Consider the following 16,486-nt stretch of genomic DNA (forward strand, 5'->3'; position numbering starts at 1 on the left):
ACTCATCCTATTGTTTCTTGATTTTCCTCCCTTTTATATAATATGTAAAGATATTTAATGTTATGTCATTTATAAATTTATTTTCTAAAATTTTATTATATAAAGTAGTAGGATCCTAATAACTTCTGAATAAATTAAGTTCTCATTATTAGGTAAGCTTCACATAGCTCCTATAATGATTTTAGGAAATGAATTTAGGAATGACTTATATGTTTAAAAAAGTCTATTTAGATTATTTCAACAAATGTAATAAGGGTTGGTTAACCAAGCTTAAACTCAACACTTGTTGACAGGGTTTTCCAGAATGGCTTCAAAACCGATTAATATCCCAGGAATTATAACCGGTTCAAAGCCACACTGAAAAATCATATATTGCATTATATTGCAGACAATTTTCCACAAACAATATAAAAAACCCATTAAATTTATACTAGTTTTGTTAACTTTGGTCTTTAGTTCCTCGGAATTAGTTTTAATCTTAAAATTTTTAATTTTAATATCCGCGGAAAGATGTCTATAAAACGATGCAATAAATAACTATTATTAGCACAGTTGAACCATGTCAAGGTTAACAGAAATAGTGTATGGAGGCACACCTGAGATTATTATGGAAGGTTGTACTCTATACAGGTATAATACATCATGTTAAACAGGCTGGAAAACCTCTTAACACCATCAACAACAACTTATTCTACATTCTCATATCTAACCATGTGGGTATAAACTAATTTAAATTAGGTACATTTTAAAATTAGCAATATTTAATATGATGCTTGATCTTGTAAATGTTTTTTTATCTTAACTATTGTGAGGAATTTAAAATTTTTGAACAAATACTAATGATTATCAAACCTTTTTAGAATATAAAAAAAAACATTATTTTTTTCCTTTTTATCCAATAAGCAACAGGTATAAAAAAAAGGGTAAAAGTTTTGCTTCTTTTATCTTCTTTCTTAATCCTGTCTTATTATACTGCAAAGAGATGGATTTGCGAACAAAACTTTGCAGTGAAAACAGAGGGAAAATAGAAACTTAATACATTTGCCAAATTTACTTTTTTTAGAAGATGAGCATTTCTATAATTCATTTGTTGGTTTATTAGTAGGTTGGTAGGTTGGCCTATATTGATAAGGAATAAAAAGATTAAAGTGCAAGAGGAGTTTCCTCAAAGGGGCATTGATTTAATTATATTATGAGATACTATAAATTGGGGATATTGTCAAATCGTATCAGAAGCGTTACTTAAATAAAGACCTAACTCTCTTTCTATTGACAAAATAGTGTGAAAAGGGGTAGGGTTAATGGCTTACATTCTTTTTACAGCCTCACTTGCACTGGACATAACCATCCTTGTAAGAAAATTGATAGGGCTTGCCCTCTTTCATTAGGTTAAGTGCAACTCAATAATAATCATGAAACTTCATATGCTATAAATTTAGTTTTACATTAGATTAGGAAAATAATTACAGAGTTGTCTGCCTTGTTCTACAATTTCAAATTATTTGGAAGATTTATTTAATGTTGGTATAAAATATAAAAAGTATTGGTTTTGTAATCAAATAGACATTCAGTATGGAATGTTGGGTTTTCTTTGGGAAGTTGCTGCATTCTATCTATAATACAAAGTAGAACGATATCTGTCTGTCCGTCTGTCCGTCTGACCGTCTGTCTGTCCCTTAAGATCTCGGTAACCACTGAACTGATCGGATTCTACTCTTTAGGGTATCTACCTATTGGTCCTGTGGTGGTTTTAAGCTATTTTCTTGGGGGGTGGGACACCCCCAACCCCCCAAAAAACCAAAAAATCCCCCCCCCCCATTTTTTTTGTCCGTTATTTTTTTTTGTAGAAGATTTCCTTGGTCCTTTACGATTTTTGCCTTAATTTTTTTTATCACCTCTTGGGGCAAAGCCCCTAGAGGCTAGGGGCGAAGCCGCTAGTTTATTATAAAATAGAATTCAACTTGCATGTAGAATAAAAAAACTATTTAAAGGTAGAGATAAAAATTCTGGGGGGTTTTCTCTTGGAAGTTTCGTTATACCCTCCCCTAAAATAGTTATACACCTTCCCAGGACCTATGATAAGCTAACCTATAAAGGAGAAATCATTCAGTAAAGACAAACATCCTATTTAATGTTTTAAACATTATTGAACTAAATTTTGTGATTAAGCGTGTGTGTTAAATTCCTGGGGATTTTGATGTATTCCTTCTTCCTCCCCTGTACTTATCTTGGGCAAAGACCTGAAATAAAATAAACAAATATTAAAAAAAAACATTTAATTTAATTATTGGTGAATAAATTAGTATAACATCAAATAATATGAAAAAGCCTTGCGTTATACTAATTTTGTATTTATTCATTTTCTATTATGTACTTTACATTAAGAAGCTTTTTATAATGTCTATACAAAATGACGTCATACAATACAAATGACCAATGATAGGCCAATATTCAGACAAGATTACCAATGGCAGGCCAGTATACACTTAAATTCACCAAGAATAAGCAAGTAGGACGTCATTTTTTATTAACACTCTTAACAGCTGTGTACATTAATATTTAATAATATCAGTGTCTTCCCTCCTAATTACCTGTTAATTATATACTGTTTGACTTTAAAATAGCATTTGATAAACCCATTAAATACCATTAATAACAGTTTGACAAAAGAATCGCATTTGATACAAATTCTTCCACACTTGATATACTTACTTTAGCTGTGTTTCATTGAGATCTATAACATCTTTGTTAGCTTGGTTTGTATTAGAAGAGTTGGCGTCGTCTGTATTGATTATGCCTATCCGGCATCACACATCAATTTGTGCGTTTTTGCGCATTTATGAATTTGTTTTAGTTGATTTTGACCATTTAACAACACTTTACAATTTCTGTTTACTTAATGTAAGATACTTTTTAATTACAAAACGAGTAAAATATATCAACAAAGGACAATCTTGTTAAGTATTAGCGCAGCAATTTGACAAAATTTATTATTATTAGAGAATTGCAGATCGTGTTTTTTTTTTGAGGGTATTTTTCATCCTTATTAGTATACAAAAAAGACCATCTATTTTATATGAACAAATCTAAAAGAAGCGTCAAAATAATAAGAAACAATCAAAGGTATATTTGATTGAAGATTTTTTAAAAGAACTATAAAAAACTACAAGAAGAAAAACGAAAATGCAGTTAAGAGATATATTTTCCTGTTTTTAATGACTTGGGTAAAGTTTTAATTGAAGATGCCTTTCAATTATAATAATTAACTAGATCCTAGGTACTGTTAGACTGTCCAGAAATCATTGCAATTATTCTATACCTCTTATAGATTAGTTTGATAAATCTAGTAAGTATTCATTTCAAACTTATAAATATAAAATAATTTTTCTTTTACTGAAATAAGAAAATAATTATATCAAATAAATATTCTATTAAACTCGACATATTTATTCTAAACTTTAAAATTTTGGGTAAGATTATAGTACCTATAGAAAGATAATGTTAGTTAAAGCGTAAATGTGCTAGCGATGCATTATTCCCATATATATATTCCTAGGAATTAAGTAATCAAACGAAACAGTAAATTAGTTGCAGAAAAAATCTATGAAACTAAAATAGGAAAATCAACCAAAAATGTCCGACGGTTCTTAAATTAGGAAGTCTAGGATGCCTTACTTAAAGATTGCGGTAATTATTATGTATTATCTTTAAAACGTAGCAATTTAATAGGTGATAATAAATAGATGTGCGTCCATCGGTTGATTTGAACTTTAAAGGTGAATCCCAAGACGATGAGTATAAAATCTAATTCTTAATATCAATTTAAATTTGCTAGATCGATGGAACACCCTTAGTGTGCAATTATTAATCAAGGAAGGTGTTGCTTGAGTGTGTGTGTGTGGGGGTGTTTGTGTGTGTGTTTCCTGCATATATTTTAAATCTAATAACTTTACCAACAAAAATATGAATTCTATTTAAACTTTGGTAATTGGTTCCCCTTCCCCTGTGGATAAAATAGGATAGGGATAGGTTAACTGCGGATATTATTAATTAGCGTATTGATAATTAGTTTTATTAATAGTCAAAGATTTTAATGAATAGAATAATAGTTATTTATCGCATCGTATTATAGCCGGATCTCCGCCTACGACCCGGGGTAAAAAAACGTTATTACTTTTATAATTTGTTTGGAAAATTATCTGTAATACGATTCTTTAAATGATTATTCAGCATGGCTGAGAACTAGGTGTAGTCCAGCGGATCGGTTTCTAAGCCATACTTTTTCTAATGTGTTTACTTTTTCTCATAATGTCTTTAAAAGAAAATGTTTCAATTTAAAAGATACACTAAAAAGGTTTAAAAAGCAATACATATATTTATCGCATCGTATTTTGTATGTCCAAGGGGCCAAAGGCCAATAAAATAGGTACTTGCTATAAATGTTTTTTTTTCTCAGTAGAGGAAAATTGTATATAAATTGATTCAATACATGTTTTGTTTTCAGTGGGGCTGAAAACGAGTTTTTATCCAACAGAAACAAATCGGATTCAAAGCAATACTAGAAATCTAAAAGTAGATGTACTGTTACTGTAGATAAAAAGAAAAATATTAGTTTTTGTATTTTTGTTCTGTCAACGAAGTAATGACTCTGTGTTTTAAACATTTTAAACTCAATTAATCATGACGGCAACAAAACAAAACAATTCTCATGTTTTTTTAAAGGAGCGAAGCTTTACTTTACGTTATAATGCCTGTCAGTTAATTTTCGTGACAAACCAAGAAAAAATGCATTTTGACAAGGAGGGTAGTGTCTATGTTTGTGTCTGTTTTTAGCATATGTTCTCGCTTATCACTGGACCGATATGGTTTTCTTTTACAGTGAAGATTCTCATAGGTCCAGGAAAGGTTTATACTAATTTGTGGGATGATACTGTCGTTTGATAAATTTTCTTTAAAATACTTTAATTTAAACTAGCGGCTTCGCCCCTAGCCTCTAGGGGCTTTGCCCTATGAAGTAATGGGAAGTCAACCCTCCTAAATAGAAATATTCAAAAAAAATATTCTTTGTTTAATTACTCTGTGGTAAAATTAAACCCAGGTTGTGCGTTTTATGCACAAAAATTTTAATTTGTACAAATTAAACCCAGGTTGTTTGCCGTATACACAAAAATTTCAATTCGTAAAAATTAAACCTAGGTTGTTCGCATACACAAAAATTAAAATTTAAAAAAAAATATTTAAATTTTTTTTTTTTGGGGGGGGGGGATTCGTGGGGGCTTTGCCCCATGTTGCAGTGGGGTTCCCCCACCCTAATTACTGGTTTTTGTTTACAAAAATTTTTAAAAATTAAAAATTTTGGAAGTGGGGATTTTTTTATTTTTGGGGGGGTTGGGGTGTCCCACCCCCCAAGAAAATAGCTTAAAACCACCAGAGGACCAGTAGGTATATTCCCAGAAGGGTTGAGCCCAATTTGACCAACAGTTACTGAAATTTTACAAAAAATGTAAAAAAAAAATCTTTGGGGGGTGGTTTTTTTATTTTTGGGGGTGTTGGGGGTGTCCCACCCCCCAAGAAAATAGCCTAAAACCACCACAGGACCAGTAGGTATATTCCCTGAAGAGTAGAATCCGATCGGTTCAGTGGTTACCGAGATCTTAAGGGACGGACAGACAGACAGACAGACAGACGGACAGACGGACAGACGGACAGACCTCAAGCTACTTTGTATTATAGATAAATATTCTAAAACAAAAATCTTTTTAATGGAAAAGAAAATATTGCTTTAAGGAAGTAAGTTTCAGAAAATTTTAGATAAGATTTATGTTATTTATAATGAACTGTACAAAAATTGAAACTGCTTTATATTTAATCTGTTAATAAACTAGCCTATAGAGGCCATTTAGTCGTTGCTTCATACTCGCAAGAATTAATAGGGCAACTACTAAATAACTTGGCATGTAAATACCTTTATTCTTAATTCCGTCTGCCAGTTCTGACATTATCATTTCTAAACATTGTTTCTTTTTATTTAGAGCTCTTTAGCTTGATTGTTGCCAATTATATGCTAATGTATATAAAAGGGATAATAGAAACATATTCTATGCGCTCCTAGCATCTAAAGGCTTTATAATCTTGGGAGAATGAAAGATTAGAAAATAGCCTAAAACCATTTCAAGATAGATTTAAAGATAAAATAGCTTTAAACCACCCAGGAACTGTGAAAGCTGTGATAAAAAACTCAATTTGTTCAGTATTTATTGCATTCTTAAGCTACAAACAAAATCCTTGCTACTTTTTATGATAAGATATGCAAAATTTTCTACAAGATTCTTTTATGCTACACTATAGAAACATCACCATTTTTCCTTTATTTCTTTTGTTTTCAACTTTGTGTTTACACATTTTTACCAGGGATCTAAAGGGATAAGACAATGATAAATTGATGTACAATTATATCCCCTAAAATGATGCACAAAATTACCCCTTGTGTAGTTAACAATTAGTGGTTGAAACGTTTGGATACTCAACTAAACCAGTTAATCAAGATTTTTGATGAAAGTTCCCAAGGTTCTTAAGCCAAAGAATAAGAAAAAGGTAATTTTAAGACTTTTGGGACTAGTGTAATAAACAGCCCATTGTACCCTCTCTCTCTGACACTTTCAAATGTTTACTAGGAAGAAGGAGAATATATCAATATACATACCTTTCATTCCCCCACAGCTTATATAAGCCAGAATTTTATTTTCAAGAATTTGAAGTAAAATTAATTTAGCGTCTATTGTCCTATCCCTGCATATTTGCCAGACAGAGAGAGAGGGGACAATGGGCTGTTTATTACACTAGTCTCCAATGTTTTATAATAACGTTTTCTTATTCGTTGGCCTAACAACTTTTGGGACTTGGTTGATTCATTAAGTTGAGTGTTCAAATGTTTAAAGCACTAATTCTAATCTACAGAAGGGGTAATTTTCATAATCATCATTGGGAATGTACATGAATTTCTCGGCCATTGTCCTATCCTGTATCCCTGCATATTTGCTCAAATTCAGTTTGTTTTACTTATTTAATGCAAAGGACAAGAATTCTTTGATTTAGATGGTTGAAATGAATAAAATATCCGACTGAGCCAGTAGAGTTCTCCATTTTAGGGAAGCTTCTTATAGGTCCCTGGGCTGGGATTCTATTTTTTTTATTGAAGTCTTTAAATGGTTTTAGGATATTTCTGAAACATAACCCCTAGTTGGTGGTTGTACATCCGCTAGTTGTTTAAATAAAGTAGTTTTCTTGTTTTTTACTATTTGACTTTGCTGTGTTACTTAAAGACCTTCTGTTTTTTTATTTAGATTATATTTTACTGTAAACTTATCCGGTATTTTTATTTTACAAATTGTATACTTTCTTTCTGTAAATATTTATTTAGGTTGTACTCTTTAATTCATTTCATTTTTATTGTAGAAAAACAACAAAACATTTTTTATTTGGATTTAAAATTTTTTTCCTTCAAATTATGAAGTTTTAGAGTTTTTAGTGTGTTATATAATAGGAATAGAAATTAGTATAATAACGTAAATAAAAAGCCATACTTGATAATGTACTTTTACACCATGAGAAAAAAACGTGTTGTAAAAAAAATGACTGGCCTACCATTGGTCAATTAATATGTATACTGGCATGCCATTGGTAATTTTGTCTGTATATTGGTCTATCATTGGTCATTTGTATTGTATGACGTACTTTTTTAATAGGCACTATAAAAAGCATCGTACTTTCAGAGTAGCTACACCACAAGAAAAAAAAAAACGTGTGATAAAAACTGTATTTGAAGTGTGTAGTAAATGCCCCAAATTGCATTTATCCGGCAGACAACATAAATAATAATTTGTAAGCATGTGACAGACATTACTTATAATAAAGTAAAAGTATATCTTTATAGGGTAGCGTCTCATAGGTTCTGGAAAGGTTTATAACAGTTTTCGGGGGGAAGGTTCCACCATCCTCCCAAGAGAAGTCGGCCCTGAAAAATGACACCCCCAATTATATGATAAAACTTTTCTTTTTAAAACTACAATTCAAAGTGGAAGGTCGCCTTCCCCCCCCCCTCCCCTCCACTAAAGGACTAGTAAACAAAATAATTGAATTAAAAATATAAACTTTAATCGAAATAATAAAAGTACCAGGATGTCTTTCTTTTTGTATGTTCATAGCTAATTGCAGAGCCGATTTACTGTGAGATTCTCTACATTTTAGATTTGTTTAGAATAGTTGCTGCAACCCTATTTATTATTAAATATATGTATAATTATATCTTCTATGATGGAAAGACAGTCGACAAAGTGTTCCAACATTGTAGTCAAACATTTCATATAAATTGTGTCAAAAAATTATGTAGCGCATCTACTTTACAATTAATGCATGTACGTAGGTACGTATGAATACCTCTTCCATATACTTTTCGTTTGGCGGAATATACCGTCTTTGCTTTATTTAGCCACTAGCGGTTATGCCCCCCTAGAGGCCTCTAGGGGCCCTTCAGGGCGGGGGGGGGGGGGATATAGTTATAAACCTTTCCAGGACTTATGCGAAGCTACCCTGTAAAGGAGAACACAACCGGTTTATTAGTTAGTGGTAGACACACAGACAGATATCCTTTTACTTTATAATAAGGATTATCATTAAATCAATTGAAATTCTTCCTTTCCAATGAAAAATTCTTTCAGGGCTAATTAAACAAATGTGCAGTTATGTTGAAACACCAGACTCTAGCTCTATGTGCATGCAAGATAAGATATTTATCTTTTAAATAACACAAAAAACAAAATATATTTATTAGGAAATTGTAAGGGAAAAAATAAAGTACGGATCAAGAAAATATCAAATGATAGGTTTAAATTGTCTCTGAATTAAAAAGCCTTAAAAATGTCCAATAATGACATTAAACCTGCTCTTAAACTAATTACACCTAGCTGTCTATTTATTATATAAGGTAGGATAGACAGTAAGTGAAAATACGATAATAAATTACTAGGACAATGGTTTTTTTTATGGCATATTATTAAGAGATGGCTTAAAAGTTGGCGTTTATAATCTATTGAAAACCAAAAAAATTAACCCTTAAGTTATCAATTCATTTATATAAATAACATGGTTTAAGTACAATACAAATTAAGTGGAATAGATAAAATAAGGGAATACTGTTTTTAAAAAACAAACACCAATTTTCTCGTACTCATTCGAATCCGGTGAATAGGAACCGGTTCTCATCCATAAATAAAATTTACAATCATAAGATTAAAACCAGTTTTTTAGCCTGTGCCTTTGGCACCTCGGGGCTAAAAAAACTATAATTGTACATTCTATATCCGCGGAAAGCCGTTTATAATACGATGCGAGAAATAACTATTCTTAATTATTACTGTATTAGTGTTTACTGGTACATTTTCAAATATGTTATTTTGCTATTGCTATGATACTTAATTTTCCTTGTTATTAATTATACTATTTTGGATATCTACTTATTTTCTATTGCTGGCTATTTAGAAAATTTTCAAAACATGTTTTGTTCATTTTTAAAAGCAAATCTTTGCTATAATTAGGGTTGATAATAGTCCTACTTACGTCCTTCCGTTCATAATGGATAGCTCTTATGGTTAATCAATTTCAAACTAGACATGATGATTCATTAACAATTAGGTTCAATTTAGTAGGCATAGCAACTCTATATTCAATTTCAGAGAGTCAGTACGTCCATTTTTAACATTTGGCTTTTCCAAAAACAATATTTTATATGATATTATCATTCACTTGGTTTTTTTTCTGAATATTAATTCAAAGTTCCATTAGGTATAATTTTGTAGGCAAAGCATCTTTATAATCAAGTTTTAAAATGTAAGTATGTTTATATTAGGCATCCCATATTGCAGAAAATTTGGAATAGGTTTATACTGAATTTTTGATTATTGGTTTTTTTGTTATCCAAAAAAAATATGTTTAATGGTATCAAACGCTTTGCTAACTTCAAACTGCTGTTAAATACAAAATTACAATTAAAGTTTAGAATGAAGATTTTTATAGCATTGTTTGACGTTTGAATACTCTAGGATAGCTCCAAAATCTTGAGGTTTGAATACTCTAGGATAACTCCATTATCTTGAGGAAAAAGCAGACAAAATGTAAGCTACAAAATGTATAGAAGGTTTACACTTTTACTACTATGGTCAAAATGATAAAGAAAATGGAAGTTTAAAATATTTTTTTTGAAAAAATAATAGATTTTATAATTAGAGTCATAGTCATATTTTATAAAAGGTAGGATGTCTCTTTGTCTATATGCCTATCGGCCTGTGCCCTACGATCTCGGATCTCGTTAATAGATATGTATACTCTTAAGTTTTATCCACAAAAAATCGCCCAAAAAAGTCGAACATTTTTTTAAATGTACAAAACAAAAAAATGTACAAATAGAAAGGAAAAATAGTACAAAGCCTTGATTAGTATATGTAGAGAAAAATAAAAACTGTAATCAGAGTAATTTTATATTTAATCAGTTTCAGGAAAAAAAAACACATAAATGTTATATATTTCTTTCTTTTAATAAAAAATACCCTAATAAAAAATGTAGTTTTTTCCAATAATATCTCAAAAACCACTGAAATATTTTATAGGTAGGTCAATGGCTTGAAAACTAATAGCCTCCATAAAAATCAACCAAACCCCGTCGGGTTACAAATTTGGTTGCACTCCTATTAAATATAACTAGTTTTGACCACTATATAGCCTTAAGCCTGCTTCTTAAATAAAAATGTAATTAATTTGTACGTTGACAAAAATTTGCTAATATCCTGTTTAATTGTTATACACACAATAGAAAGTGTCTCATAGATAGTGTAATATACCAGGGATATAAAGGGATAAGACAATTGCGGATAAATTGATGTACATCTCCAATGATTATTGTCACTTTTGTAGAACACAATTAGCGGTTGAAACGTTTAGACACTCAACTTAATGAACCAACTAATATCATTAAAAGTCCCCAATGTTGTTGAGCCAACTAATAAGAATACGTTATTATAAAACTTTGGGGGTTAGTGTAATAAACAGTCCAATATCCTCTACCTCCCTACTCATAGACAGTGTAATATATGTACAGTTAAAGGGAAAGGCCTTAACACAAAATTTAATTTGTCGAATGTCGAAATTGTTCTATGTTTATGGTAATTCATAAATAGTTAAGTACACTAAATAGTAGTTACTAAATTTTTTAAAATTTGAAATTCCTAGAACTTTTAAGCTGTATATAATTAGCAAAGCATCTCTATAATCAAGTCTAAAAATACAGATTTTAACAAATAATAACGACTCAGATTTTGATTTTAATACTATAAGCGCAGTCATCGTTATTATGTCCATCTGTTTCAATGCTAAGCAAGGACAATTACGTCCATTATCAACTATTTAAAAATAGATTTTCCCTTCATTCGAAAGTAATATAAGATTAAATTGGCAAGACAAGAGTTAATAGCAAAACCTTTTTGTATAATTAATTTAATAGCAAAGTTGACACAATAAAAACTGTCCCAAATTTGTATTAATTTTGAGGAACACGACTCCAGTGACGTCATATTTTTCTTTCCCGAAAAAGGGAAGGGGGGAAGAAAATCTCTTCAAAAGAGATGGGGAAAACCCCCTTTTCTCCCATATCTTTTTTCTTCCCCCCTTCCCTTTTTTTCTTTCCCCCTTCCCTTTTTCGGGAAAGAAAAATATGACGTAACTGGAGTCGTGTTCCTCAAAATTAATACAAATTCGGGACAGTTTTTAATGTGTCGCCAAGTTCCACTAAGTTTAAAATACCACCTTTTTTTTGTCGGTTTAGATATCAAAAATGAGGCTGAAATATATTTTTAAATAAAATTTAAGAGGAAATGGTTGGTTGTTTATTTATATTTTAGCGTGATTTTTTGTTTTTGATCATAGAGCCTTTAAACTAAACTTAGCCACAATAGATTTTATTCAAACTAAACACAACTAAAACCAGGGCTCAGCAGCTGAGTCGTGCATGATCGGAACTGCGCAACTGCTGAGCCCTGCATAAAACTATTCTCCTTTAGCAATAACTAGTCCTCAAAGTATTATAATAGTGATTTCTTATTAGTTTGCTTAAAAACTCGGAGACTTTCGTGAATTTTGATTGGTTGATTCATTAAGTTAAGTGTTTAAACGTTTCCACCACTGAGGATGTACAACAATTTATCGGCTATTGTCTTATCTCTTTAGATCCCTGAGAAATTGAATAGGTTTCATATCAAAAGCTTTTTGTTATTGCTTTTATTTGATTTTTATAGCCACGTAGTCGTAAAAACTACAAATGTTTGTGTCAAAATAGTCGTAAAATTTTGTCGATCACATTTTTTCATGTAGAATTTTTTTTTTCAATAACTAAACTTTTTCTACTTTGTCAAAACAAGACTTGATGTTTGTACTTTTTTCACCCGCCATGAAATTTATCAATCACTTAAAATCTAATAAAAAATGTTGCATTTATGAGTATAAGCATTATTTACCTTTATGTACAATATCCATTCAAAATACTTTGAATTTTTCCTTTCAATAATATATTTGAAATGGTTAAACATATGACAATTGAAAAAGTAGAGCCTCTAGATGCTAGGGGCGCATCAGCTGGTCCTTATATAAAAGTAGCAGGAAGTCTGACTGTCAATGTATGTGTGTGTCTGCACCGAAGGATCTCGCTGAACAATGTGTAGCTTCTAGGGAAGGTTTATAACTTTTTTTTTGGGAGGGTTCCACTACCCTAAGAAGAGAATAGCCCATAGAATAAAATTAACCCAAATCCCATTTTTACTTTTTCTTTTTAAAACTAAAATTGAAAATGGCATCACCCCTCCCCACCTCATGTGCCCCTAGAGGCCTGTAGGGACGCAGCCGCTAGCAATATTCAAAGTACATAATATTAAATGTAACGTGTATTTGTAAATTTGTTTGCAGATGATATTTTGCTATATATCATAGCCATATCTGAAAGTAATATTAGCCATATATATCACGCAAAAATATGCACGTGTCCCTACAAAAATACAGAATAGTTTTTTTTATCGCATCGTATTATATACAGCTTTCCGCGGATATTAAAATACAGATTTTAAAAAATCTGTTTTGTTTGCTATATGGTTAATAATCGGTTCTAATTCAGCGAATATTAATCGGTTTCGAAGTCATACTGAAAAAAATTCTTCATATGACATGTAATTAAAAATAAAAATAAAAACATTATAAAAATGCTTTAGCTTTTGTTAAACAACACGAAAAACTGGATATTTTTCGACAATTCCTTCTTTTTTTTAACTTAAATTTTTTTCGTGAAGGATAAACATTGAAAATTTATAAGAAATCTAAAATCTTTTTTTTTTTACTGAAAACCACATTCATTCATTTATAAAAATAGGGTGAATTTTTGGACGCTGAAAATAGGACCGTTTTCAAAAATCATTCTAGGATATGATGGACTTGTGTATTTAGATACTCGTAGAATGTTGATCAGCGAAATAAATCTAAAATAATATTTGGGGGGCAAATGGAGAGGTCGTCAATTTTACGATGTGTTGCCCCCTAACGACAGCTGAAAAACACCTATAGGTTTCGCGATTTTCTTCCGAATTAATTTCGTTATTGGTATGAGCTGAGAAATACTATCAGTTGCGCCCCTGGCATCTAGGAGCTCTGTATTTAAAGGGACAAAAAATAGCCTAAAACATCCTAAGACTTAAATCTAAAAACATAGTATCTTAAAACTATATGAAGCTTTCCTTGAAAGGAGAACTAAATCAGTTCAGTAGTTATTGAAATCTTCTACTTTAGAACAAAAAACTTTGCTACTTTATATGATAGGATGTCAAAATAATTGTAGAAGTCAGAGGAGACTAAAAATAATATTGCAAATAAGTGCAAATATACAAGGAAAATGTAGTTTTGATTCAATTCTTATTCTAAAAATAACCTGGACCTACTTTGATATCTGTCTATCTTAATATCAATCTTTCTCCCTAGACATGGCACTAATGATGTCTATCACTAATTACTGCAAAGAAAAAAGAAGAAAGAAAAAAAAATATAGAATTAATTGCTTTTGTATTTTATATACATTATATTAAAGTGAAAGATTATGTATTGCTAAGCAAATAATTAATGGCAAATGTATGTTTTTTTTTTATATATTTAGATTTATTTTATAGAATAAATGAGGAATAAGGTTTAGTAAATGGTTATCATTATAAAATAAAATTGTACATTGAAATTATGCCTGTCTGTCTGTGTGTACTGAAGGATTTCGCTAACCACTGATCCGCTATGGTTCTCCTTTACAGTGTAGCTTCTAATTAGTCTAGGGAAGGTTTATAACTATTTTGGAAAGGGTGGCCCAACCTTCCCTAGAGAAATCGCCATTGAAACCAACTCCCCCCTCAAAAAAATCTATTCTAATTCTTTTTTCTTTTTATGAAAATTCGAACCTAATCCCTTGTGTAATGAAGGTTAATTAGAGAGAAAATACATTAATGATAAGTGATTTATATTGATTTATATACAAACATTTATTATACATTAAGTAGAGCCATGATTTTTACAAGTTTTAAAGCTTGAAAAGCGAAGCTCTGAAACGGTAGAACAAACGAACATTGACACTTGTAGAGTGTCAGAACTGAATAAGCAGAATTTAGATGTATAAAATAAAAGTAAATTTGTTGAATAATTCCTACATACTGGATAATGTTTAAGGACATACTTACATTTTTGGGACATAATTTTAGAAATGCTTCGCTTATAATATTATACTTTGATGTCCTAAGAATCAGCATCCCAAAAATCCGATCAATCGAATAATTATATCACTTAAATATTTTTTGTTAAAATAGTTTAAATCAACTGTTCTCTTTCTCAATTGTAATTAACTACTACAGGAATCACCATGCTTAGTTTGAAACCGATAGGACAATCCTAACACGCCTAAATTTATAAAATGATGTGTATCCTTCCTTTTAGATTGTTAAACCAACCATTTTGTCCGGCTTTCAAGGTTAGCTTCCCTAAAAAGTACTCATATCAATTAAAAATCAGTTTTCAGTTATTAAGCTGCATAACAAATTATAAATATTTGTAATGTTTTCTACATTTAGAAAGGACCATTAAAATCTTTCTTTCTTATAATTAGTATAGTCTGAAGTTTTTGCTATTGTATTTAATGACAAAAATATGACAAAATCCAGGGAGGGAGGGGACATTAGGCTGTTTACACTAGTTCCCAAAGTTTTAAATTAACATTTTCTTATCTGTTGGATTAACAACTTTGGGGAGTTTAATTGAATTTTGATTGATTGGTTCATTATGTCTAAATGTTTAAACCACTTATTTTAATCTACAGAAAGGGTAATTTTGTACATCATCATTGGGGATGTACATCAATTTTTCTGCCATTGTCTTATCCATTTAGATCCATGGATAAAATCTTGCCTTTCTTAAATTTAAACTGAAACTTATTGTGTCGGCTGGTTGGATCATTATCATTTCTGGAGTATTCATTGCTGTAGAGACCAGCAATGTTTGCCATTACCCTGACTTCAGGGTAACTGCTTCAGGTACTAGCCCTGCACACAGGAGAGTACTTCAAATAAATCTTCATCTTTAGAAGGTGTGAAAATGGTTTGCATTTGTTGTACTACAAAAACACACTCATGAAATGCTACCTTTTAAATGGCTTACACTGAAATAAAAGTGTGGTTTTAAGAGGATTTTATACAAGTTTTCTTCTAAAGCTAGCTATTGTAGCATTTCAGAATTATTAAAAAAAGTTTTTTTTTTAAAACTTAATTTGAAATACTATCCTGTAAGGAGCTAAAGCTATCCCATTAAAAAAATCATGGTAAAGGCTTTTTATATTTCATTATAAAGCCTTATTTGTATAGTTCATAATTCTTATTTGTTTAGCTATGGCTTTGATTTATCCGTTCTAGCCAACATTTGGATTAAATGCTTTTTAAAAATACGTCTTTCTATAGAAATGCCTTAATAATTATCAATTCTAGTTGCACATCTAATTTTCACTTTAACACAACATTTTACAATTTTTAGACAAAATAAATCACTCTCATATTTATCATTTAATTTCACTAAATCTGTAACATTGTTATTTCTAAAATTTAATATAATGTTATTCTGTTGATGTTCACAAATTCAGGACTTTAATTTTCAATTCTGGAAATACATAAGCAAACAAACATACATACACATATTTCATGTTGTACAGTATCCAACAACATATATTTTGGGAAAACAAGAGGAGAGAGAAAAAAACATTTTGTATATATTTATTGTGTTGGTAAAACTGCATTTCAAATAAGACCAAAAATGCATTACTTAGCAAAGATGGATCAGTGCCCAAGTGTAAAGCAAGTAGTTCGGGATTTTAAAAATTTTA

At 30.5% G+C, this 16,486-nt stretch overlaps 1 protein-coding gene across 6 annotated transcripts in view; it reads right to left on the reverse strand.

Annotated features, from left to right (window-relative positions):
• The window catches only part of Sh (Potassium voltage-gated channel protein Shaker), a 543,641-nt gene that overhangs the window by 63,982 nt on the left and 463,173 nt on the right, over positions 1-16,486 (reverse strand). For all 6 annotated transcript variants that reach the window (XM_080179535.1, XM_080179532.1, XM_080179536.1 and 3 more), the window contains one exon: positions 2,186-2,240. In XM_080179535.1, the coding sequence (XP_080035661.1) occupies positions 2,186-2,240 (55 nt within the window). The remainder of the gene's footprint in view (positions 1-2,185; positions 2,241-16,486) is intronic.

Source organism: Acartia tonsa, chromosome 12 (assembly GCF_053477335.1).
Source record: "Acartia tonsa isolate MP-2025a chromosome 12, ASM5347733v1, whole genome shotgun sequence".
Taxonomy (NCBI): domain Eukaryota; kingdom Metazoa; phylum Arthropoda; class Copepoda; order Calanoida; family Acartiidae; genus Acartia; species Acartia tonsa.